This window comes from Cydia pomonella, chromosome 2 (assembly GCF_033807575.1).
Source record: "Cydia pomonella isolate Wapato2018A chromosome 2, ilCydPomo1, whole genome shotgun sequence".
Taxonomy (NCBI): domain Eukaryota; kingdom Metazoa; phylum Arthropoda; class Insecta; order Lepidoptera; family Tortricidae; genus Cydia; species Cydia pomonella.
Genome location: NC_084704.1, coordinates 25,906,497 through 25,933,907, shown reverse-complemented (window position 1 = coordinate 25,933,907; position 27,411 = coordinate 25,906,497). Strand labels below are relative to the sequence as shown.

At 39.8% G+C, this 27,411-nt stretch overlaps 2 protein-coding genes across 4 annotated transcripts in view; one reads left to right on the top strand and one right to left on the bottom strand.

The window, feature by feature from the left end:
• The window catches only part of LOC133534750 (chitooligosaccharidolytic beta-N-acetylglucosaminidase), a 52,000-nt gene that overhangs the window by 7,484 nt on the left and 17,105 nt on the right, over nt 1–27,411 (bottom strand). For all 3 annotated transcript variants that reach the window (XM_061874013.1, XM_061874011.1, XM_061874012.1), the window contains exons 3-15: nt 18,907–19,031; nt 16,442–16,572; nt 12,716–12,821; nt 11,504–11,664; nt 9,273–9,381; nt 8,907–9,028; nt 6,812–6,946; nt 6,009–6,114; nt 4,800–4,975; nt 2,281–2,379; nt 1,823–1,943; nt 1,312–1,404; nt 789–936 (exon numbers count right to left, since the gene is read on the bottom strand). In XM_061874013.1, the coding sequence (XP_061729997.1) occupies nt 789–936; nt 1,312–1,404; nt 1,823–1,943; nt 2,281–2,379; nt 4,800–4,975; nt 6,009–6,114; nt 6,812–6,946; nt 8,907–9,028; nt 9,273–9,381; nt 11,504–11,664; nt 12,716–12,821; nt 16,442–16,572; nt 18,907–19,031 (1,632 nt within the window). The remainder of the gene's footprint in view (nt 1–788; nt 937–1,311; nt 1,405–1,822; nt 1,944–2,280; nt 2,380–4,799; nt 4,976–6,008; nt 6,115–6,811; nt 6,947–8,906; nt 9,029–9,272; nt 9,382–11,503; nt 11,665–12,715; nt 12,822–16,441; nt 16,573–18,906; nt 19,032–27,411) is intronic.
• Nucleotides 20,734–27,236, top strand: LOC133534746 (uncharacterized). The gene has a single exon (XM_061874004.1). It carries the CDS (start codon nt 21,032–21,034, stop codon nt 26,975–26,977), a length of 5,946 nt encoding a protein of 1,981 aa, XP_061729988.1. The 5' UTR covers nt 20,734–21,031; the 3' UTR covers nt 26,978–27,236.

Genomic DNA, 27,411 nt, shown 5'->3' with positions numbered 1-27,411 from the left:
GTTGTGACGTCATCAGAATCTTCAAAGACGTTTCGAGTTTGGTCACGTGACGTGTGCCAAAAGATATTTTAAATTCAATATTTACAAAAATATGGTCATTACAGGTCCCCTAAAAGTAGTTTAACATGTTCTTATAATCCAAAAGAATTTATAAGAATACTATTCTGCCCTAAGATTTGTAGGTGGAATCAACCCTATTATTATTTATATATTCATTAATGTGATTTACGAGATAATTTAATCCATAAATTATGTTTGGTGTGACAAAACCTCTTTGAACTAACATTTGAAACCTAATAGTTTATTTTTTTTTTAATGTATTACTCGACCAAATTAAGAAGGTTCCGTTTCCATGCATATTATTAGCAATCAGTTACCTTCTTAACTCAGTCGGATAATATAATGAAAAAGCACGACTGTTTTAATATACTGAAAAAGCACGCCTGTTTAATATCTAGGATTATGAGCCAAAAATAGGTGGAATAAAAACGTCGTTTTGAGCAAGTGTGTCGAAAAAAAATTAACCAAGGTAGTTAAATCCGATTACTTACTTAGTAGTAATTTTTAAGTGATTAATTCGTTTAAGTCATCAATTTTAGTAGTAACAGAGTCTACCCGTATAATTAACTTAAAGTTATTTCACAAGACTTTTTGAGGAATAAAGTTATAGATTCAATTTAGAGCAAAGCGAAGGCTTCTATTACAACATAACGAGATTCTTAAGTAGAACGTTGAGTCCGTGCAAATAACAAGCAAATGTTCACGTTCAATACATTTTGATACTTCACCTCGTATGCAGCATACGGTGCTCGGCGTCCAGCCACGTGGTGGGGGGCTCCGTCCAGAGCCGCTCGGCGAGCGCGGCGGCGCGCGGCCACAGGCGCTGGTCCAGCGTGGCCGTGTCCGACTGCTCCGACCACAGGGCCGCTTCACCTCCTGTGCAATCATGCCCAGTGTCAGAAATAGACAAGAATGAGACTGACAAACCGTTTCATTGTAATTATTGTTAATAGCGCTCAATTCGCAGAAAATTACACTTCTTTATTAGGTAGGCCTGAAATGGTAGATGTACCTACAGTAAGCCTACATCGTAGCAGTTAACTGACAATTTTAATCCTTTTAATTAAGTACTTATCTCAGTTAACGTTTAGGGTATTGATTTTTCTTCATGTACCGACCAGCAAATCAGTGATAGGTATCAAACGAACGCTTAACAAGGCAACTGTAGCACTGTCAGCGAAAATGTTAATGAATGATGGAATAGAATTTTTGAGACATTCAAGACCAGTATCTATTTAACTGTACCCTTACCTAGAACTAGATCCTTGTTCTCGGAGGCCATGACTGCTATGCTGTTATCGTAAACTTTCTGCCACCCAATGTAGGGAGAGCACCAGTTATTCCCTGAAAATATAAAGAGTTAGTAGATGGCTCCACAAGAGTAGTAGTAGTAAACTCTTTATTGTACAAATAAAGAGGTACGGTGGGGTAGGCTGGTGCAAGTACCCCGACCGTGTTATCATTGTCGTCTTCATTCTAACATGAGTACTCTTATCTAACACTTTATGCGGTATAAATTGTATAATAAAAACGTAATATCAACTAGGCATCTCTTTATTTACTGCACAATTTAGAATCCTAATTGCCTAATTAAGAACCTCGTGCATACTTATACGAAGTTTTCTGCAATTCTCATCATCGATACTGTTAAAATCTTACAATATGTATAGGTATATGACATTAGTGAACCTCATTGCAACGACATAAAATGTCTAGCATTGGTCAGTTAAAAATGTTTCTATTATCAAGTTTTAATACCAACCTGCGCCAACCCAGGCACCAAAGCCGCAGTCTAAGTACAACGCATCGTAGTTGGACATTATGAGGCGGTACCCCTTTGAAAGTAACCCTTGGATTTGTGGGTCTACCCCCGTTGTCCACACCTAAAATATAAAAGGAACTTTATACCGTGTGAGAAAGAACGAAAATGATGTGTATTGCGATTAGTGACATGACAGCTAATTGGCGTGTCTAGCTATGCAGGCTATGCAGCACATATAATTACACTCTCGCGCTAACGCACTGTCGTAAGGCCTTAGATGTAACAGTAGAATTACGAAATTACGTCAGCCCACGTTCAATGGCCTAATAATGATTCAGTTATGATTCGGTAATTTAAATCACCGTATTTAATTCTCATGCGAACAATCGAACATTGTTATAGCGGTCTGTTTAGATGTCCTTCTTATTCTTAGCCTAATTTGAATACACGTGACTCACTTGAATGATGTAATCATCCTTGTTAAGATATTTTTCAACATAGCTGTAGTCCGTCAGCGTGCTGGTCCATAGGATCAGAGGCAGCTTCTTGCCAAATGCCTGAAACAAAATGGGAAAGTACCTAATGACTATTTTTTTTAAACCAAAGACCTCAAAGTTAGTTTATTTATTTATTTAGTAGATAGAAGGCATTAGCTATGCGACCAGGCACATAACAAAGAAACAATACTTTCAGCCATATCTATACATACTTAGTTGGTTACTAAATTCTGTTACTGCAATTAATAATCTTTATCTACATAAAATATACGAACGAAAGTTGAATAAACTATATATTAAAATGAAGTACACAAAATCAGGAATTATATATGACAATATCATTCAAAATGGCATCCTCTGGCCTTGAAACAGGCCCTCAAACGACGAGGCCAGTCATCGATAGCGGCACGCACGATTGATTGTCATGTCTAATTCCGTCACTGTCTTAACTATGGCCCGCTTGAGGGAGTCAAGATTTGTGTGGGGTTTAGCACAGGCTTTCTCCTCAATAACCTGCCATATGGCATAATCCAGGGGGTTAAGGTCCGGGCTGGAGGACAGCCAGTCTTCGTGAGCAATAAAGTCAAGTACCTGGGCGACCGAGCTTTGCTCGGTTATAACTATTTATTGTAATATGGTGGTGTGTCGTACAATAATCTTAACTACATTTTTCTACTAAATTAAACTTGTCTAAAACAATAAAAATTAAAAAATTACTTATATATAAACTTGAACATATAAAAAAAAAGTTAATCACCGGGCGAGATTCGAACCCGTAACACTCGTTTAGCAGTCCGCGTCTTAACCCGCTGGACCAGACGGACAGTGGCCGGTAACACGAAATTAGCGACCATATTCTGCGTCGAAAGAAAAACGCATGAAAACTCGGAAACACGCGTTTTCCCAAACATAAGACTAATCTAGATCGATTATTTACCCCCAAAAACCCCCATATACCAAATTTCAGCATAATCGTTAGAGCCGTTTCCGAGATCCCGGAAATATATATACATATATATATATACAAGAATTGCTCGTTTAAAGGTATAAGATTTAGTTCCTTCGAAACCAGGCTTGAGTTGTTTTTGCCTTATGTGCAGGAGCTGAGTCCTGTTGAAAGACCCATGGCTGGTTTTGAAATAGGGTGTGACTTAAGGGCTTCACTATTGGTTCGAGAATGGTTTCCTGGTAAACATTGGCCCCAGTTTTCACACCTTTTTCACAGAAATGAACCTGTGTTAGCCCTGAGTATGCCACACCCAGCCAAATCATCACATAAGAGGAATGATGGCCTCGTTGCACTCTCGGAACAGCCGCAATCGCCTCTTAACTGTTTTTTACATACACTCTGTCATTCTGGCGGTTACAACATTCTTCAATGGTAAAATTTTTTTCATCTGTAAATAGTATTTTTCGGTGGCCATTTTGTGCGAACCGCTTCAATAGGACGCGACTTCTCTCTAGCCTCATAGTCTTTAATCGTCCATTAAGCAAATGACCTTTTTGTCTGCGGTAAGCTTGTAGTCCAAGGTCTTCATTGATAACTTTTTTTAGGGTGCTTCTCTTCACAGACATCTGTATTGCCAACAACTTTTGCTTCCGGCCGGGGTTTCTTGCAATTCTCGCCTTCACTGCCTTTATTAGAGCTGGGGTCCGAACAGTGCGTGGTCTTCCACACCTCTTGCGATCATCGAAGCTCTGAGTACTATTGTATCTATTAATTGTGCAATAAACAAATTTGGTGCAATAAAAAATGTTTGTTGATTTTTAGGTTTCAAGCAACTTTAAAATCATGGTTGGCAGGTGCCCACATTTGTGCAACGCAATTACTGTGATACGATTCTCTTTTAGGCCCCAATTCATTATAGATATGACGAAATAAGCGTTATGTGTGGATATAATTTATAGCTCACAAATCCACCACATTATGTCAGTTTTATATTTTTTCGGTAGCATTTGTTTTAACGGAAATAAAGAGTTTGCAAATCGAGTAACAGAACTTAGTAACCAACTAGGTATAACATTCCCGAATAACTGAGGTCCCGCGGGTGGGGGAAGCCGGCTTCATCCAGCGGATCAGCGGTGCTGAATCATAAACTGCTGGCTTACTTACACATTTAGCGATAGTATATTCCAGAATATATAAATCGAATCAGTAACTGTATACTCTTTCTCTTGTGCTTTCTTCTGGAAGTGGCCTCACAGCTGAAGATAGCCGGCCTTATCCAGGTTCCAGAGATGCTGGATCATGAACTGCTAGATCCCCTACACTTTTAGCGATAGAATATTCTATAATAAATATAAATTAGTCTAAGTATAATAAATCTTGTACGCCTTCTCTTGTGCTTTCTTCTGAAAGTAGTCCCACCTTGAGGGAAGCCAGCCTTGCATAGGCTCCAGCGGTGCTAGATCATGAACTTCTGGGTCTCCAAAACATTCAGCGATAGAACATTCCAGAAAAATATAAGTTAATCAGATACCGTGTACGCCTTCTCTTGTGCTTTCTTCTGGAAGTAGTCCCACAGCTCGAGGAAGCCGGCCTTGTCCAGGTTCCAGCGGTGCTGGACCATGAACTGCTGGATTTCTTCGGACACGTTCCAGCAGCGCTCGCTGACTTCGTCTCCGCCCATATGGAAGATGTCCGGCTGGAATATCTCTGGAGATGAAATGTTGTTTGTCAAGTTAATAAAAAAATACAATATGTAGGTATGTACCTAAATACTAATACCTACCCGTAGCCAATTACGATTTTATAATTGTTGGAAACTAATCAGAAGTTATATAAGTATATAATTATTATCGAACAAAATTCATGATAATGCCTTTTAACTAGTCTAAATGAGGTCAGGCTATTTATAAGCGGACCGTAACTGAAATAAACGGGTTAATTGAGAATGCTTTAGTATGTTAAATTACGAATGCAGAATTACAACGGTGTATTGCCCTTTAGACCAAATAATTTTCGCCAAATTTCACTTCCCAACAAACTTATCGCAGTAGTTTCATTTTCCAAATGAATCTTTAGCAAATTAAATTTGTACTTCGTTCATTTATTTGGTCAAATTGCCATTCGGCGTCCTTTACATTTTCAAGTTTTATTAAGACAAAACGTATTTAGCAAACGTTTCCTATTGACTAATACGTACATATTAACATACACATACAGAATCAATACTTATTTTTTATCTTATAAGGCCCTTACGAGCGTGTACACTTGCCTTAGGGCCTGTTTACATATCGATTAGTGTTTAGTACATTTGCTACTAAACATAAGTACTATCTCGGACTACCGATGTTCGAAATGACAATGATATGTCATAGTTTTCAATTGTTTGGTTGAGTTAAATGAAAATTCCGTGTTACAACAACGCTATATGCAACATTTAAGTATTTTTTATAAAAATATACCCCACAGTTAACGGAATTCAATAAAAACACGGTATATAATTATATTTTTTATTAGAGATACTTTTTAATTGTTATGGTTCACCAACTTACATCCTTTCGCCTAACATTAACATAATGTTAATATAGTAAAATTAATCTTTAAAAAAAAAGTAAGACCGACTTCAAAAAGGATAAATAAAGTATTATCCCGTTTTAAATGCGCTAAGTTGCTAGCCAGTTTCCTTTAGTGTAGGTACATACTGTATAATATTATCACGTGAGGCAATTAGAAAATAGTTTACCTGCCATATCCGCGTAAATGTCTTCTAGCACATCGTACAACTCATCCCTCGTGGGGTTCAGCTGACCACACGGAGGCTCAACGCAGAACGAGGCCCAGGGTTCCGCCTGTCATCAAAACCATGTAAATATTAAATATTCGTTTTTCGAGCACACTTCAAGTGTGAAACTTAAGTCTTAATAAAACCAGTATTTTTACTCTAGAACTCTAGGTAGCTACTTTTATTTAGGCAGCCATCTGGGGGCGTCAATTAATTCAGGGGGTGGGGGAGGTTAGTGTTAAGCCGAATCTCACTAAAAATCACGTGGGGAAGACGTGAGGTTTTGGCAAATACCATGTAATTTTTTGCAGGAAAAAAATAGCGTAAAAATTTGAGTGAATTAGATTAATTAAAAGTAAAACATGTTTAGTAATCAATTATGCAAAATCTGACACAATTCTTCTACAGGTATCCATATATAATATAGATATAAATCCATGAATAAATGTAAAATTTGTAGGACAATGTATATTAAAGATTCGGTCCCCGTCGTCTTTACTACTCTTAATAAAAATAATAAAGCAAAGGGACGATGACGCATGTTGAGTTTTATAACAAAATGTAGTGAAATAATATCTAGCAAATGACCAATTTATTACAATGATTTAATAGCTGGGGGTCAGAGTAGGCAGGTCAGCAAAGTGTTTATAAAGAAATTAAAAATATCTGCAGCCTTTTCATCTTATTAAAGTACGTTATCCTTATACTCAGTAAAGAAATATCAACATGCGCATAGTAAATTAGATTGGTACGGCTTTTGTTACCTTGAAGCAGACGGTGAGGTTGGTGTCCTGCCAGCCCTCGCCGACGTGCGCGGGCGCGTCGAACTCGGGTAGCACGCGCACGCCGCGTACGCGCCCGTACTCCACAATCTCGCGCATCGCTGCTGGGGTGTACACCTAGAAGTACATAACGGGGCTTTATAAAACAAATCATACGCAACCGGCATGTGATGAAAAATAGTCTGGTCCTTTCAACACATGTCTCGCGCGTTTATGTCTTTGAAAGTACTACATTTTTGTCTACTGAGATACTTATCAATCTTCATTAAATATTTAGGGAATAAAAGTATTATTTTAGATGTTTCGTAGAATTGAAGGTCCCATTTTTCAGTTTTTCACATATATCGTGGAAATTTTGCGTCATGACTACTTACACAAAATGAATGCTGATTAAGTTTAATTTGATCGAGACATCCTCTCTTAAAAGTTTATTTGGGGCTCTCAGTTTTATCTTGATATCTACATCAGTGAAGCTACTAGGCCATGTTTGGTATCGATTTTGTATAAATTGGGAATGCGAAATTCATTTATGGTATCACATTGGCACTATTCTGAAGTAAAAACATATAAACATTAAACAAATACCTTGTTTTAAAACTCCTCTTCACGCTTAAACCCCTAAACCGATTTAGTTGAAATTTGGTATAGAGTTATTTTGAGTCCCGAGATAGGACATAAGATAGTTATCTCAAAAATTATCCTTTAAAGGTGTAAAATAGGATGTGAGGGGGGGGGGGAGAATTCAGCTTCTTCGCCGAAGCTGAATTCCTTAGGTTAATACTGTTTAAAATTAGATTCATGATTGGTATTATTTTCAATTGATGTAGATTACCCAAATTAAATCTAAATCGGTTCAGCGGTTATTGATTCCCCATGCAACTTCCACCCCACTTTTCACACCCTCAAAAGATGATTTTGGTTATAAAAACTATCCTATGTTCTGTACCGGAGGTCAAAATATCTCTATACCCAACGAAATCGGTTCAGGGCTATAACCGCGAAAATCGAAGTTCGTCAATTGCGGGCATTTTTCTCTGTCACTCTAATTACGTCTTAGTGAGAGTAAAAGAGAAAGATCCCCACAATTTGCGAATTTCGGTTTTCGCGGTAGGCCCCCCGCGCTTTAAGCGTGAAGAGGCGTTCAAAAAAAGTATTTTACTTAATTTTTGTTTTTTTATTTATTTAGCACCCCCGAATTTATACGAAAACGATATCAAACACGGCCTAACAGCTTCACTATATAAGAGCTAAAACTATACAAGATATGGAAAAACTTGACAAAATAAAACTTATAACAAATTCAATCAACTTTCATTTTGTATTAGTAGCCATGTCGCTAAGACTCATAATTTCCGAGATATACCTAATCGCAAAACCGAAAAATTAGACTTTCAAACTCTCCTCTCCCTCCCGGCTCAAGGGCTACGGCCGGGGACTTTTGATATGTTCACCTTCTAAGTATAACTAGTCCAAAGTTACGAAGTCAAACATTTTATTCCAAGCATTTCCTCTAAGTTTTTTTGACCATTCGTTGCCTGGCCTATAAGCTTAGTAAGTATTAAGTTTTAAGCGAATTTTAAACTTAATAATTATATGTTTTACCATACCTCCCATACAACTTATTATTATTAAGTAAGAAAACTGATGTATGGGAGTGAGCACTCTATGCTTACTTATTTCTCTATGCCCATAGTGAAAAGCATAAGATGCGATTACAGTTTGCTGTACCAAGTCATTCAACCATCAACGAGTAGAAAAATTGTTTTTGGGATTTTTAATTGGTAGCTTTCATTACTATTTTTTCAAGGTGACATGAAAATTACAAGTTATTGAGCGGAGAAGCGGGAGAAGCAAACATGTGAAGTGATTCTGTTTCTTTGCAATGTTATACTTTATAAATAATGTTGTGGTTGTACATTTTATAAATTATACGAGTAAATACTCTGATTCGTATTGTGCCCCTTCAACGATATTTATTAGGTTCCAATAAAAGAGTAATCTACCCTCCTAAGACTTACTAATCTACTGTACACCAACAGTAATTTATATAGATCAGTAGTTTTATAAACTTTCGTACCTTAGAAGGAGAGTAAGCACCATATTTCGAGAGCTTCGGTCTCCTCTCAGACACAAAGGGGAAGCTCTGGCTGTCCGTAATGTGCCAGTGGAAAGTGTTCAACTTCACGGCGGCCATTGCATCTATTGGTAAAATAAACTTCTAGTAATCAAATCACGGGTATAAAGATTGTATTATATAGTAGATATTCCAATATCAATTGCATACAAAAACATGCCCACTCTTTATGCAAGAGATGCGACATCATCATGCCTTACTTTACAACAAATTTATCCCCCGAACGCATACTTTTTACGCGACTTGCTTTTTTGTAGATATTCTATTATGAAATATCTGATTGTAAATACAAAATATGAGGCTACTCACCTATAGTTTTCTTAATAGAGTCCACGGTATAATAGTTCCTTGCTGTATCGAGAAGCAGTCCTCGGTATGGGTAGACCGGATTGTCTACAATGCTAACATCTCGAACGATCTGAAATAAAATCACATACTTACAGAAACCATACAATTATTCAAATTAATTTTAAACTTCCGCAGATTGTGTTATTCAATCCTACAGCCATTGATAGAGACACCTAGAGGCATTGTTTTTCAAATTCCTCCTCTGCTTTAACTTAAAGTACAAAATTCATTCGTAAAGTGGCCGTGCTCTTTTGCACTAGAGCGACCATAGAGTTATTTCTGGAAAAACAAGCGAAATAATTCTTAAAACAAACGATATTCAGAATTTAAAACTGTGATTGATCTGATATTGATACTTATGATGTTAGTCTCTGTGTATTACGAGTATCTCACTTGCGGTTGATTGGTGTGAGCGCGATGCAAAGAATCTGAATGCCACTCCATCAGAGGTAAATAATCTTTTCAATTTATTAAGCATAAAACTTGCGATGAGCCGTGAAATTAAATTCAAATATCAAAACAATCTGGCAATGTCATTGAAGCAAATAATAAAATGTGGATTTTAATACAAACTACCAAAAATTTAATCGCTAAAGTTAATAGTCAGTATAAAAGGAAGACCCATAAAAACATCTTTACGATATTCGAAGAAGGTATTCGTTAAAGGTTATTTCGGAACAACTTTTATTGGTATCTAAAACAACATACAATAGTACAGTAGGTGACTTACAGCAAATGGCTCGGAATTCGAGCTACACATACTGCTTGCGACCGGAGCGAACGGCAGATAAACATGGCACACTGCGGCCTCTACATAGACTCTAGTCTAGTGATACTAATGATGCCAGTGCAGTGTATCAGTAACACGGGCTAGACAGTGTATTATGAAGCGTTTACAAAGACCACGATCAGTGTCGAATTTGCCCTAAGGCTCGAGTGGGCCTGGGCCTAGGGCGGCTAGATATATAAAAAAATCGGCCAAGAGCATGTCGGGCCATGCTCAGAGTAGGTTTCCGTAGTTACTCTTCCGTCACAATAAGCTAAACTGGAGCTTAAAGTATGGTAGATTATTAACCAAGGGATGAACTGTGGGTGTACGTCTTTTTACTATGAAGGGGAAACTTTTTGGGGAAAAACTCAAAAACAGCTAAACTGATCATATCCGCTATAGTTTTCATTTAATGTCTTTCTTAAGCTCTACTTGCAATATTTTTTTCATATTTTTTGGACCTATGGTTCAAAAGTTAGAGGGGGGCACACATTTTTTTTTCTTTCGGAGCAATTATCTCCGAATATATTCACTTTATCTTTACTTTTATAAATGTTTGTTGAAGACCCCTATTAGTTTTGAAAGACCTTTCCAACGTTATCCCACACTGTAGGGTTGAAGCAAAAAAAAATGTTCACCCCCACTTTACGTGTAGGGGAAGTACCCTAAAAAAAATTATTTTTTAGATTTTATTGTGCTAAATTGTCGGCTTTATTGATTTATATATCCATGCCAAATTTCAGCTTTCTAGCACTAACAACCACGGAGCAAAGCCTCGGACAGACAGACAGACAGACAGACAGACAGACAGACGGACATGGCGAAACTATAATGGTTCCTAGTTGACTACGGAACCCTAAAAAAGAGCTGAGAAAAGGGCGGCTAGTACTTAATAAGGGATCTGGGGCAGTGCCTAGGTCGGCCAAGGCTACAAATTCGCCCGTGACCACGATAGATGCCATTTTACCTGTAACCTAATAGATTAGCTCGAATCATAGCAATTTAAATTGCTATGATTCGAGCAACACATCTGAGTAATAATATCCTATTCTATTTTAAGTATACAATAACAGGCCAGCTTTACTTTTTGTAAATACATTTTTTTAAATTTATACGAGTAAACGTGGGCGCAACTGAAATAATCAGTGGTCGTGGGCACTATTGGTACGGGCCTATGTGTGTGGTGACCGCAAGCTGTGTAAATTGCTTCGTCTAATAGTTTACGTGGCTTGTAATAAGTGTGAAATTACTAATTACTAATGCCACGTTCATGCAAAAATCCATTTATGTTACTGTATATCAGATAAGTATTATGTAGCAGGTACCTACACACCTATCTGCCGATAAAAAAGTGTGTTCCACATAGATTTATGCCAAGATACCCATTAAATATTATCAGTTATTGACCTAAAAGATAACTTACCAAGAGATGATCTCTGATATCATCGTAAAGAATGAGCTGAGAGAGTGTTTCTAGGCCATGGCGGACTCCGAAAAACGACCCTCCAGTTACAAAGGCTTCCACTTTATCGTTGTTCCCGGATATTTTCAGTGTGTAGTTTTCACGCATGTCCAAGGAAAAATCTATGAACAAATCGTTAAACAATGAACATGTTTAACAACAGTAACATTTTAAAATACATGTAATAACTGATGTTTATCTTTGCTTAAAAGTGTGTGAGGATAAGCATAACATTTCAGCAAGATACGACACAAGGAAATACAAACAATTCATCATGCAACATCATAATCTAAAGGTACCCAATTTGACGATGTAGTTATCGGTTTCTTGGTTTTTATTAAACTACCTAAATTTGTATAAAAACGCAGGACTGATATTATGTGTCGTCAAATTTATGACCCTTATAAAAGACCCTACATTCAAATGTTATCACTAATTTTATTTGCAAAGTTCAAAATAACGCTTTGAACCGCTCATGTTGTTGACTTTGCTTATTTGAGTTCAACATCCCCAATGGCGACTTGAGAACCGGTCGACCGTATACATTTTGAGATCGCTCAGTGATAGGTATTCTAATCCGATTCATTTGAACAAGAGATCATTGATCCTTAAACGAAATACTAGTTTCCTTCGTGAAAAGAACGGTAGTTTGATATTTATCTGTGATAAAAAGAATTAAACAATGAGTTCACTATATCAGTAACCAACTGCGGCCCGCGGCTTTATCGGAAATTCCATCCATCATCTCATCTTAACGCTTTTCTGGTAAGAAGCCAATCCCAAAAAACCTAAGTACTTACTTAATCCTAAGAATTGACGCCTATAGGGCCAACTAGACATTCTTGATATTAATCCTTTTAAAACACATAATATATCCTACATACATATTACGAACACGACTTATCAGCGCTAATTTCGGACCTCCACCTTATATTTGAGTCGATATTCGTTGGAAATACTACCACCCTTTGTTCGTTGGAAATACATATAATAAGTGGGGTCTTTAACCTCATTTCTAACCGACATTAATTGTTCATACCGAACCGGGATCGACGACGCGACGTACCAACTATTTAGGTGAAAATACGCGAAGGAGAGCTCTTAATCAGACTAATAGAATATTTATCGGGACAGTAAACTATTCTACATATAATGTAAGCTAGGTATACGAACCGCCGTTATCGGGATCCTGGTTGATAAGATGCACATCTAACACCTTGCCTTTGGTTTTCGGCGTCGCATCTTTGGGTATGGCTAGAGCCACAATACTGAGGAATCTCTGTAAAAAGATTTTTATATTTATCTATTTACACACACACCACTTGTACTTGTTAGACAGGATAGAGGGAAAGAGGGATACAGTAGTATAGAAAATTATAGTGTTTACAACAGCAAGAGCATTGAGTACATTGAACTGATATCTACACAATAAGGTTAGGTAGGTGGGGTAAGAGAAACAGAAGAGAAACAATTATAGTTTTTAGATACTTAAACATATTAAAACTAAATTAAATTATAATACTAAAAATAAAACTAATGCATAACAAAATCAACTTAAAATACTTATCTTGCCCCGAGCAAAATAAACTATGTTTAAGAGAAACATGAAACCCCACCTGACCTCATTAATGAATGATTTAACAATCATCAATACATCATTAAATAATACTTAGGCCCGATTATGAACGTCATTATATCTACGACACCTATTACGTATTTAAAAAAGCGGCCAAGTGCGAGTCGGACTCGCGCATGAAGGGTTCCGTGCCATTTATGACGTATTAAAAAAAATCTACTTACTAGATCTCGTTCAACATTTTACCACTTAGGACACACATTTTACCAATTTGGAAGTGTCTCTCGCGCAAACTATTCAGTTTAGAAAAAAATGATATTAGAAACCTCAATATCATTTTTGAAGACCTATCCGTAGATACACCACACGTATGGGTTTGATGAAAAAAAAAAATATTTTTTATTTTATGACTTATTAAAAAAACTACTTACTAGATCTCGTTCAAACCAATTTTCGGTGGAAGTTTGCATGGTAATGTATATGATACATTTTTTTTAGATTTTTCATTCTGTTATTTTAGAAGTTACGGGGGTGGGACACACATTTTTTCACTTTGGAAGAGTCTCTCGCGCAAACTATTCAGTTTAGAAAAAAATTATATTAGAAACCTAAATATCATTTTCGAAGACCTATCCCTAGATACCCCACACGTATGGGTTTGATGAAAAAAAATTTCTTTTTAATTTTTATGACGTATTAAAAAAAAACTACTTACTAGATCTCGTTCGAACCAATTTTCGGTGGAAGTTTGCATGGCAATGTATATCATATATTTTTTTTAGATTTTTCATTCTGTTATTTTAGAAGTTACGGGGGGGGGACACACTTTTTACCACTTTGGAAGTGTCTCTCGCGCAAACTATTCAGTTTAGAAAAAAATGATATTAGAAACCTCAATATCATTTTTAAAGACCTATCCATAGATACCCCACACGGATGGGTTTGATGAAAAAAGATTTTTTGAGTTTCAGTTCTAAGTATGGGGAACCCCCAAAATTTATTGTTTTTTTTTCTATTTTTGTGTAAACATCATAATGCGGTTCATAGGATACATCTAATTACCAAGTTTGAACAGTATAGCTTTTATAGTTTCGGAAAAAAGTGGCTGTGACAGAATCGGACAGACAGACGGACATGACGAATCTATAAGGGTTCCGTTTTTTGCCATTTGGCTACGGAACCCTAAAAAGCGGCCAAGTGCGAGTCGAACTCGCGCATGAAGGGTTCCGTACCATTTATGACGTATTAAAAAAAATCTACTTACTAGATCTTGTTCAACATTTTACCACTTTGGACACACATTTTACCACTTTGGAAGTGTCTCTCGCGCAAACTATTCAGTTTATAAAAAAATGATACTAAAAACCTCAATATCATTTTTGAAGACCTATCCGTAGATACCCCACACGTATGGGTTTGATGAAAAAAAAAAATATTTTTATTTTATGAATTTTTAAAAAACCTACTTACTAGATCTCGTTCAAACCAATTTTCGGTGGAAGTTTGCATGGTAATGTATATCATATATTTTTCATTCTGTTATTTTAGAAGTTACAGGGGGGAGACACACATTATTTCACTTTGGAAGTGTCTCTCGCGCAAACTATTCAGTTTAGAAAAAAATGATGTTAGGAACCTAAATATCATTTTTGAAGACCTATCCATAAATTTAAATACCCCACACGTATGGGTTTGATGAAAAAAAAAATTTTTTTTTTAATTTTATGACGTATTAAAAAAACTACTTACTAGATCTCGTTCAAACCAATTTTCGGTGGAAGTTTGCATGGTAATGTATATGATATATTTTTTTTAGATTTTTCATTCTGTTATTTTAGAAGTTACGATGGGGGGGGGGGGGACACACATTTTTTCACTTTGGAAGAGTCTCTCGCGCAAACTATTCAGTTTAGAAAAAAATTATATAAGAAACCTAAATATCATTTTCGAAGACCTATCCCTAGATACCCCACACGTACCTACTTATGGGTTTGATGACAATTTTTTTTTTTTAATTTTATGACGTATTTAAAGAAAACTACTTACTAGGTCTCGTTCAAACCAATTTTCAGTAGAACTTTGCATGACAATGTATATCATATATTTTTTTTAGATTTTTCATTCTGTTCTTTTAGAAGTTACGGGGGGGGGGGACACATTTTACCACTTTGGAAGTGTCTCTCGCGCAAACTATTCAGCTTAGAAAAAAATGATATTAGAAACCTCAATATCATTTTTAAAGACCTATCCATAGATACCCCACACGTATGGGTTTGATGAAAAAAGATTTTTTGAGTTTCAGTTCTAAGTATGGGGAACCCCCAAAAAACATTTTTTTTTTCTATTTTTGTGTAAACATCCTAATGCGGTTCATAGAATACATCTACTTACCAAGTTTGAACAGTATAGCTCTTATAGTTTCGGAAAAAAGTGGCGGTGACATAATCGGACAGACAGACAGACATGACGAATCTATAAGGGTTCCGTTTTTTGCCATTTGGCTACGGAACCCTGAAAAGCGGCCAAGTGCGAGTCGGACTCGCCCATGAAGGGTTCCGTACCATTTATGACGTATTAAAAAAAAACTACTTACTAGATCTCGTTCAAACCAATTTTCGGTGAAAGTTTGCATGGCAATGTATATATCATATATTTTTTTAGATTTTTCATTCTGTTATTTTAGAAGTTACGGGGGGGGGGACACATTTTACCACTTTGGAAGTGTCTCTCGCGCAAACTATTCAGTTTCGAAAAAAACGATATTAGAAACCTCAATATCATTTTTGAAGACCTATCCACACGTACCAAGTACCTTTTTTCATCAAACCCACACGTATGGGTTTGATGAAAAAAGAATTTTTGAGTTTCAGTTCTAAGTATGGGGAACGCCCAAAATTTGTTGTTTTTTTTTCTATTTTTGTGCGTAAATCTTAAAGCGGTTCATAGAATACATCTACTTACCAAGTTTGAACAGTATAGCTCTTATAGTTGCGGAAAAAAGTGGCTGGAATATAATCGGACAGACAGACGGACATGACGAATCTATAAGGGTTTTTTGCCATTTGGCTACGGAACCCTAAAAAGAAGCCGCGAAGATCGAAAATTTTCGAGCGAAAGAGAAGGAAGATACTGAACTTTCCACATTTGATGTTCGCGGTAAGTGGCAGGTTTTTGAGAGTAGAGACAAGTTTTTAGTATTTGTATGAATAATTTGTTTCACAAAAAGGTAAATAGTTCGTCTAATTATTTTTATGATAACAATTTGATCCTTTCCACGTTATTTAATCATTAATCTCAGTTAATTATGATCGGTGAGTAGGTACCTGAAAAGCTGCCTGCATCAGTTTGTCAGTCTCACCATGGCGGTCAATCTTCATCTCGATGCTATTCAGGTTGATCTTGGAGAGGAAGTTACCGAGATCCGTGTCGCCGGTGGGCCTCGGCCAGAGGAGACCTGAAAATAGTGCTATTATAGACTATTTGTGGTTAGTCTAGACATTGGCCTGATTCTGAGCTAAAGTGAGAAGTTTATAGTTGTTATAGTTTCGGAAAAAAGTGACTGTGACATAATCGGACAGACAGACGGACATGACGAATCCATAAGGGTTCCGTTTTTTGCCATTTGGCTACGGAACCCTAAAAATCTATTAAAGTACCAAAAAACAGTCATAGTTACTCCATACAAAAATGAACTGTCATAGGGATCATCATTCACCGCGTCAAGTATAAACAGTGCCGGATTAACTATTAAGTCTAGGGGGGCACCAAAATCATAGGAAAAAAAAACGCGCAGGCTGCATCAGCATCGCAGTCGTAGTGTAGTACTTATGTACACGAAACTTCTTGATACGTGTGCAAGTACCCATCTAATAACGAAGGGTCGTAAGAGAGTGAGGACACGTAAGCACATCTCCAACCTTACGAGGAGGCCATCAAAGCTCATGGCCAAAAAATCTTACCGTCGGGCTTGTGGCCAACCGATTTTCTCGACGTAGATTACCGATTTTGTAGCGTATTTTGGTCTCTTGCACACCAGATGTGTCGGCCAGGCCGAGTTGCTGCTTGATTTATTTGGTCCTAAATGCGTGTAATCCCAGTTTGCTCTATCCCAGGAGGTGTGCAAACATTTTGTGATCCTTAGGAGATATTTTTTTCCTTTGGATTGCCAAACCACTCGATGTAGAAGGAACCCACTATCAATTACAATAGCACTTGGTGGATCAGACACTGGTAAGAAAGCGTTTTCGGATTATTAACATGATTTTACCAAAAATAAAAATGTCGACCTTTTTTTACAATTTAGGTACTACGAATACATATTAAGGTACCTTAAATCAATCAATCAATCAATATATTTTATTCCAAGAACATAGTTAAATTACATTTCGGATCCTCAGATATCAATTTTAATAATACTCGTAATTAGAACAAATTTTCCGTCGGCTGTACCGTTTTCGATTTACAACCAAAACAACTGAAAAAGAGGAAACATTTATGAACACCTGGAATGGAGCAAACTCGGATTACACGTATTTTTAGGTCGAAAAAATCTAATTGTATTGGCCTAATTGTGACACATTATAATTTAAGAAAACGGGACTTATTCGCGTTTGATTAAGTTCTAAAATTACCTCCAACGTCAAAATAATGATGGCGACTTTACACAGTCTTCTCCGAGACCATGGGGACAACGCCGTCCTTGAAACGTCGGGTCAGAGGTAATTTTAAAACTTACCCCATTAAGTTCCGTTTTCGTAAACAATAATTTGCTATTTAAGACATTTGTGGCCATTGGTACTTGTTCTGACAAAAACCAATGGCCAATGGCTAAGCCCCTACTGAAGCTCGGCCTTTGCCCTCACATGAATGAGCTTCGCAGGAAAGCTCTAGAGGTTGCAAAATCCTGTGCGGAATACTGCCCATGTCTTACGTCTTCGCTTACATTTGGACCATGGTTGGCTCGGCCTCCGGACTTATGCGAAGCACGGTCTTCGAATTTGCTTACACTTGACCTTACCTACTCTTGGAACATTACTACTGCAGTTCTGTCAATTTCCGTGATAAAATGATGTGACGGATTGAAAATTCTATTCTCAGAAGTAATGCATAATGGCAATAAACGTCACTCAATTTACCAAGAAAATTCAATGTAATCTTGATGAGGGGGCACCATGGTCTAGAAATGCTTAGGGCACCAAAATGTCTTAATCCGGCACTGAGTATAAATTCGTATTATGACGGGTTTGGCTGGTTGTAAGAAAAAAATTGTAGTCATAGGCCTATGATATTTTTTCAGCCACTCTGATTAAATTAAAGGCCAGCCCGCGTATCCAACGTGCCAATCGTAAACGCTCAGTAGTAGCGTAGCGTATTCAAATCTCTCTATCTATCTTCCATAATATTAGTGCGACAGTGACAGTTGCGTTTCGTTTGCTACGGAGCATTAACGATTGGCATGTTGGCTACACGGGCTGTCCAGACAGGATGATCAACTCTACTGATTTGATCAGAAAAGAAACTAGCGTTAATCACCAGATTTTAAATTTATGATGCTCTTAATTAAAAAATGCCTCCAAACTCCAAACGTAATACTAGCGTCCATGTATTCTTGCGTCTGCACCTCCATTTTATCGGTAATATTGGACATAATAGGCGATGAAAATATGCGAGCAAAATTGGCGTTCGCGTCCGCACGGCCTGATTTGATCAGACAATTTAATCAGATTGGCGAAATTTTTTTCCCGTCTGATCTGACCTTAAAAGGATAGGTTAGGTTAGGTTAGGTTACCATATTCGTTGCAGAACATTTTGCAGGCCTCCAAGCTCAGGGCGGGTTCCTTGTTCTTGGGATCATGGCGTGTCTTGAGACATTTGCCGCTGTCGCACGCCCATTTGTAGTCGTCGGCCGCGACGCTGCGAACACGAAATAGCGCAGTGATACCTAAAGCTACTAAATATCTCAATATAGTATCTATGGTTATAGGCCCCGGTTTCCGCACTAAGCCTACCTATAAACATCAGACAAATGTAAACCTTTAGGTTACCTGCATATATTATATATATATATGTATTATGAAGCTGAATAGCATACCTAAGTATCTATATGTAGATGCGGTTTTTCCCTTAACTGTAAAATTTTATGACCTACTGTTGGTGAAGATGTGTTTAACTTTTAAGTCCTAATAGATAGTTGAGGACTTGGGGAGTTTAAAGTCGACAAATCCTATTGGTAGGGAAATTAATAACCTTTATTTTTATTTTTATTTAAAGCCAAAAATAAGGCTTATTATATTAAAATTAGGGTATAGAAGATCACCGGTAGATTTATATAAAGAATATTTATTTAATAGGTTGGTCTGGCGAATCTGGTCATACTCCGCAAAAAAATAATAGAGACGGACCAAGCTAACCCTGCAAGGCATTTGAAACGAAAAGGTGTGGCAATGTCATCGTTAAAACGCCAAATTTTAAGAAAATATGAAGTTTATATAGACACTGCCTCACTTTGTTCTGTTCAAGTCTGTGCAATGTTTACTTAGATGGACTCTATCGAAGTCAGCCATTTCTTGCAATTTCAAGGTAGATCCCACACATTTAAAATGACGCTTATAGATCGTGTCATTCAGGAAGACGCGTGCCTTGACTCGTATTGGCATGTTATTAAAAGTTAGATTTGACAAATCTGCGCGTCATCGTGGATGACACCAACTATACCCTTATACATTCTAGACTGTTCTGTGGTTGATCCCATAGTGCAAGTCGATCACGACCTTAAAGTTGTAAAACTCTTCACCGGCTTCACCCCTATTTGCTATCGTAAACGTTTATCGTATCACACTTTGTTCCATAGACTGGTATTCTGTGGCAAAACGGATGCGGATGTGATGTTATTGCCGGTCCCAATAATAACAAATAAGTTTTAGTTCAGTTTGTTGCTATTTATCAAGAAGATGTAGATAAACTTTACGCATTTTGATGGATGAGATGAAGATATCGTGGACATATTGCTTTTTTATATCTTAGCGTGCCAATTGATATGCCGCCATGCCGTTAGCACTTAGCAGATACCTACCTATCTTTTTAAAAAAGAGCAGGGGGTTGTATCGGAGATATAACTGACATTATACGTTGATATTTCTGACATTGCCTCGGGGCGTCCATGGTGACGCATGGCTATTTCAATATTAGCGTCTGCGAACGATTTCGTCCGCGTAGAATTCGTTAAACTGAGCCCTACACCCTTCCGGCCCTCCCTCTTAGTTACCCCAATCCATGGCTATCCATCTAATGGCCAACCCCCACAGCACCTCTTTAGGCAATGAATTCTGGAATAATATATATCCTATGTTTTGTTCCAGATTATAAATTAGCTGTGTTCCTTCCCTTTTTAGGTGATGAAGGCACAAATATTCAAATATATTTACAAATACAAATAAGTTTATTTAATTACTTTTTACAGCAGTTCATAGGTAGATACAAATAGTAGGTAGGTAAGTAGTCCATCTTAGGTACAAAGTGTAGGTAAGTGTAAGTAATGCTAATGAAAAAGGTGCGGAAACCGCCCCAAAAATCACTTTTTTTTTACCATGATAGTATTTGTTGTATTTCTATGTTGTTAGCGATGCGCTCACTATAGGTACATATGTAACTAGTTAAGTTTATTTTTAAGGAAAAGTTGCCATGTTAAATACATACTTAGTTACTAATACTTAAGGTTCAAAATTGTATGACATGTTATGCAAGTAATGTGCACTACGTTGCTATGCGCCGGCGGCAGTCCGCTGCTAGACGCGATCGGTTTAACTCGACCCTGTATCCGAAAGTTAAAATAAAAGTTTCATTGTCAAGTTTACTCCTGCTTTCATTCCTCGCGCCAGTGCCTACCATTTACAAAGTGGTCTTCGAACCGGATAATGCCGATACACCGAACGCCTTCAAAAATGGAAACGCGTAGTGCGAAGGTACGTCGGGAGCACGCGGAACACATGGCGCGCGAGCAAGAACAAAGAAAAAGTGAGGTTATACCGCCGTGCAATGTAACTACGCCCGAAAAAATCGAGAAACCTTTGGATCCGATGGTCAAGAAGTTTCTACAATACAAATTAAATGCGACAAGCAGCATAAAGTCGGAACCAATGCAGCAATTTAAGCCAATTCCCGACATAAAGCCTGCCGCGTCACATGTGGGTGCCGTCCCGAGCAGCAAGGGCTCACGAAGATCGTCAGCCTCTAAAGAAGCCAGGCGAAAGCAATTAATTTTGGACGCCGCAAAGGAAAAGGCTGCGATTCAAATGGATCTAATTAATAAAACCTTAGACGCGCAACTTGCAGCTCTTAATAGTGACGAAGAGGACCTAGAAGAATACAGTTCACAATTCGATGGCAATGCACCTCTTCGCAAAGATATCAATGCGTGGGTTGAGCACCAAAGCATCCACACGGAACTACCTGAGGAGCAGCAAGCCCCCGACAATGGAGTCACAACGGACGCGCTGCACATTTCAGTTCCAGCACAGATGCCTGCACCTGTGATACCCTCTGCATTCACCGAGCAAGCCCAGCCGAGGCCAGCGTCTAGCTTAGCGCCGCGCGCCGCCGCCGATGGCTTCATGCCGGCAGCGCCGCCTGCGCCCGAAGGTACCGTCAGTGCGCTCAACCAAACAGTGCAATTATTAGCCGGCGCACTTAAAGACCTATCGACCGCTAGCAATCAAGTGCCTAACGCCAGTTTACTCAGCCGCATTAGCACGCCTAAGGACCTACCTGAATTTTCAGGTGACCAATTAGAATGGCTTCAGTTTAAACAGGCGTACCAGGAGTCTACTGAGGTCTGTAGATTTACAGATAAAGAAAATTTATGGAGGCTTCGTAAATGTCTTAAAGGAGCCGCACGTGATGCTGTCACTGCATTATTTATCAGCGCCACGTCGCCCGACCGGGTAATGTCGACCTTGGAGCTACGTTTTGGAAACCCCGACAGCATCATTTCTCGTATTCTGCAAGACATCAAGAAGCTACAGCCTTTGCAACTCGAATATCATAAGGATATAGTTATGTTCGCAGTGAAGGTTCAAAATTTCGTAGAAGCTGTGCGAGCAGTAGGACGCGAGGAGTACCTACATGGCATGAATATCGTCTCCATCATCCTATCCAAGCTGCCCACTGGGCTTATCTCCAAATGGTCAGACTACAGTTTTAAACTTCTCCAAGATGCCCGGAAATCGAGGTTAGTCATTCTATCGGATTTTCTTAATGACGAAGCATTAAAGATTTCTACAACTGCAAGTTTTTTAACAACTACGCGCAGCGATATGTATAAAAACAAATCTAGCGAACATTCATCTTCCCGTACACAAACTGTTTTACTACAAACTGAAGAAGGCGATTTAAAATGTTTATTTTGCCGAACAGCTGTGCATAAGATAACGGAATGCAAACCATTTAAGAAGGCGTTGCGAAAAATACGATGGCAACATGTAAAAAAACATGGTTTATGCTACAAATGCATTATCTCCAAGCATGAACGCGATACTTGCAAGGCCCCTGCGTGCGACAAGGACGGCTGCGGAGCTCCACATCATCGCCTACTACATTATCCGGTAAACAACAGTGCGCGTGACGTCACGGCGGCGCCCGCACCGCTGCCGAGTGCAAGTGTACCGAATAATAGTACCGCGATAAAAGAAGCCGCGCCGCGCGATCCCGCGTTCAAGCCAGTGACGGAAACTTTAACTCATATAAAAGCGACCGACAGCAGAGTGTTGTTAAAAGTAGTACCAGTGCGTGTACAGGGACCTAACGGTATGGTAAATAGCACCGCGCTATTGGACGATGGATCTTCCGTCTCGTTAATAAGTGCTAATCTCGCGCGACGCGTCGGACTACGTGGTAATTCACAGACATTGCGAGTTCACGGTGCGTTTAAAGATAACGAACTTGAGTACAAATCGACAAAAGTGAATGTCGACCTTAAAGGTATGGACAATAAGGTTTATAATGTTAAATTGCGTTGTGTTGAAGAATTGAGTTTGCCAATACAAACATTGTCTGTTTTAAAATTAGTTAATTACTCTCACCTAGCTGATATAAAACATAAATTTTGCACCACTGATTCAGAACCTGAATTATTATTAGGTCAAGATAACTTACATGTTGTAATACCTATTCAAATACGGGAGGGCAAATATAATGAGCCATCAGCTACACTCACCCGCCTCGGCTGGAGTGTCCATGGGAAAGTGTGCGTGCCGCGGACTGTCCGTCCGTCCAGGGGCCCGCCATCTGTCGCTGTGCATACTAACCTTTTAATTGCAGATAGCGGAGCAGATCACGATACCACATCAGATGAGTGCCTCCTAAGGGAAATCCACGAAGATGTTAGGCGCTCATTTTTGCTAGATTCCATGGGTGTGACGACGCACGTGCGGCAAAAGGCCGACGACGCCCGCGCCGTCGCGCAGCTGGAGCACTCCGCCGAGCTCATCGATGGGCGTTGGTACGTCGGCCTTCCGTGGAAGGACGAACACCGCCCCATGCCCGACTCCCGCCCAAACGCGCTTACCAGGATGAAGGGTATTGAGCGCAAAATGGGTAAGAATCCAGGTTTCGCCGAAAGGTACCGTGAAAGGGTCAATCATTTGTTAAAAAATGATTACGCTATGGAACTAATTAACACCGAGGTCACGCCGAAGACTTATTACTTACCTCATTTCGGCGTAGACAACCCCAATAAGCAAGAACTTCGTCTGGTCTTTGATGCTGCAAGTCAGGTAAGTGGTAGCTCCCTGAACGATTATTTGCTCACAGGACCTGACCTATTGTCATCACTTTTAGGTATAATGCTGCGCTTTCGGGAACATCCAATTGCAGTAACAGGTGACATTAGAGACATGTTCTTGAGAGTCAAGATCCATCAAGATGACCAGGACGCGCTGAGGTTTCTGTGGAGAAACAACCCCACAGAAAATATGAAGACGTACGCGATGACGTCACTTATTTTCGGCGCAAATTGTGCTCCATTTGTCGCGCAATTTGTAAAAAATAAAAACGCCCAGCGATTTGAATCGTCATTTCCCGCCGCCGTCGATGCCATCGTCAACTCGCACTACATGGACGACTACATCGACAGCCTGCCCGACGAGGCGACAGCGATCGAAATGGTAAAAAATGTCGGTTATATCCACAGGGCGGGCGGCTTTGAAATAAGAAATTGGACGAGCAACAGCGTCGCAGTTTTAAACAGCGTGCCAAAGGAGACCTTAGGCACTGCTGCTGTAAGGTTCAAAGTCGGCCAGCAACATGAGAGCGAGCGTACCTTAGGTCTCATTTGGTACCCTGCTGATGACATATTGGGCTTCGATCTGTCATTAAAACGTATACCGAGCGACGTACTTGAAGGTGAGAATAGGCCTACGAAACGTTTAATGTTAAGAGTAATTATGTCAATATTTGATGTACTAGGTTTTTTAGCACCCTTCACGATTCAAGGCCGAATTATGCTTCAAGAGGCTTGGCGCTTACAGGTGGATTGGGAGGATTACATTCCAGACCAAATTTATCACAAGTGGCGAAAATGGGTCGACCTTTTGAAGGTAATTAAAGATATCCGTATACCTAGGTGGTACTGCACAGCCGCGCGCAATGCGGTAAGGGACAGCCAATCGGCTACAGCGCGTGCGAGCGAAATGCAAGATTGTGTGGATCTCGTCGCAACGGCACCTACCTCTCCCCCTGCGACCCACGCACCTACGCACAGTGCTACGAAATGCTACGAGGGCGTAGCGGCATCTACATCTGCTACGACCGCATCGAGAAGTAAGTACTCATATTATAATAATTTACAAATGCATTTTTTTAGCGATGCATCTTCTCAGGCGATGTCAGCTGTGGGCTATTTGCGCTGGGAGGATAACGGCACTATTTATGTTGCATTTATTGCCAGCAAAAGCAGAGTTATGCCGATAAAACGGCTGACTATACCGAAGGCTGAGCTGCAAGCTGCATTGTTGTCTGCAAGACTAGCCAATGCAATTGGAAAGGAGCACAAACTGACGCCAACGAGGCGTTACTTCTGGTGTGACTCCTCAACTGTATTACATTGGATTCGCAACAAAAATCGTACGTATAAGGCCTTTGAAGCAAATCGCTTGGGGGAGATTGACGACCTTACCCGCGTTGACGAGTGGCGGTACATTCCTACGAAACTAAATGTTGCCGATTTAGCGACGCGGGACTCGTTTGATCTAGCCCTACAGAGCGAGTGGTTTAAAGGTCCTTCTTTTTTATACGCTGACGAAAGTCTATGGCCAAAGGATATAATACCGACCTGTAACGAGGAGGAGACAGGGGAATGCGTAGCAGTCGTCCAGGTGCGTGACGAACCTGCATGCATACCAGTGCCGGACCCACAGCGCTTCTCTTCGTGGCTTCGTCTCACCCGTGCCACGGCGGCAGTGCTAAAGTTCATCGCTAGGTGCAAAGGTCGGGCGGTCGAGATCGATTGCGCAATGATGGAGCGCGCTGAGATACTTTTACTAAAACACGCGCAAAACGAGTCTTTTGGGGAAGACTTAGCCAGAATTAAGGCGCACGGGGCTTTACATCGCGCAAGTAAGTTATTAAAATTATCACCCATTTTAGACGAACATGAACTACTTCGCGTGGGCGGGCGCATTGACGCCGCATCAGATGTGCCTCTGGACGTCAAGAGACCCGTGATCCTGGACGGCCGTCATCAGGTAGCACGCTTAATCGTCCGGCATTACCATGTGAAAGCGGCCCACGGAAGTCAGGAGATGGTGGTAAACGAAATAAAGCAAAGGTATTGGGTACTTAGACTTCGACCTACTGTAAAACTCGTGACGTCAAGGTGCATGTTGTGCAGGATAATGAAGAGCAAACCTCAGGTACCGCGCATGGGCGATTTACCAGAGGCCAGAATAGAACACCATCACCGACCCTTTTTTCACTGTGGGTTGGACCTTTTTGGGCCAATGGAGGTCGCGGTGGGTCGCCGCAGAGAGAAAAGATATGGTGTTCTATTCACATGCCTCACAGTGCGGGCGATTCATATCGAGCTGGTTGCCTCCCTTACAACCGACTCGCTTATCATGGCGTTGCGACGCATGGCGGCGCGGCGCGGCTGGCCGCGCCATCTGTACTCGGACAACGGTACTAATCTGAGGGGCGCCGACACAGAGTTGCGTCGGTCAATGGAGGCGCTAGATATGGACGTTCTAAAAGCTGAGGGGGTTAATAACAACATGGATTGGACTTTTATTCCCCCCGCCAGCCCCCATTGGGGTGGGGCGTGGGAACGTTTAATACGTTCAGTAAAGACGGCTCTCAAAGTCGTTTTAAAAGAACGAGCACCAAGGGACGAAGTTTTGACCACATTAATGGCAGAAGTTGAGAACATGGTCAACGGTCGTCCATTGGTGCACGTGTCTGTCGATCCTGCTGACGGTGAGTCTCTTACTCCTAATCATTTCCTTTTAGGGTCATCATCGCGACTCCCTCTTGTAGGAGAGTTCGATGATTCTGATCTCAACTTGAGGAAACTATGGCGGAAGGCGCAGAGGCTCGCTGACATGTTCTGGCAGAGGTGGCTAAGAGAAATCTTACCCACCCTCGTGCCTAGGACAAAGTGGCTAGAGGAGCGGAAGCCGCTAAAAGTAGGGGACCTCGTTCTGGTGGTAGATCCCAACTCTCCCCGCAATATGTGGCCGAAGGGATTGATCACGCAGGTAATTCCTGGCGCAGACGGACGGATCCGTTTAGTGGAGGTGAGGACGGCTACCGGGACTTACCGGAGGTCTGCGGCTCGCATCGCTCCTATTCCCGTAAGTTTAGAGTGCTGAGTCAGCACTGGGGTGGGGAGTGTTAGCGATGCGCTCACTATAGGTACATATGTAACTAGTTAAGTTTATTTTTAAGGAAAAGTTGCCATGTTAAATACATACTTAGTTACTAATACTTAAGGTTCAAAATTGTATGACATGTTATGCAAGTAATGTGCACTACGTTGCTATGCGCCGGCGGCAGTCCGCTGCTAGACGCGATCGGTTTAACTCGACCCTGTATCCGAAAGTTAAAATAAAAGTTTCATTGTCAAGTTTACTCCTGCTTTCATTCCTCGCGCCAGTGCCTACCATTTACATATGTACTATCAGTAGCTAAACTTTACTTAGCAATATAAAATATAACGAAATATTCATAAGTGAACCATACAAAGCTGTTGAGGGCAGTTTAAGTTTCGAAATAGTGACTTTAGCCAGAGAGTGCCAAACGAGTC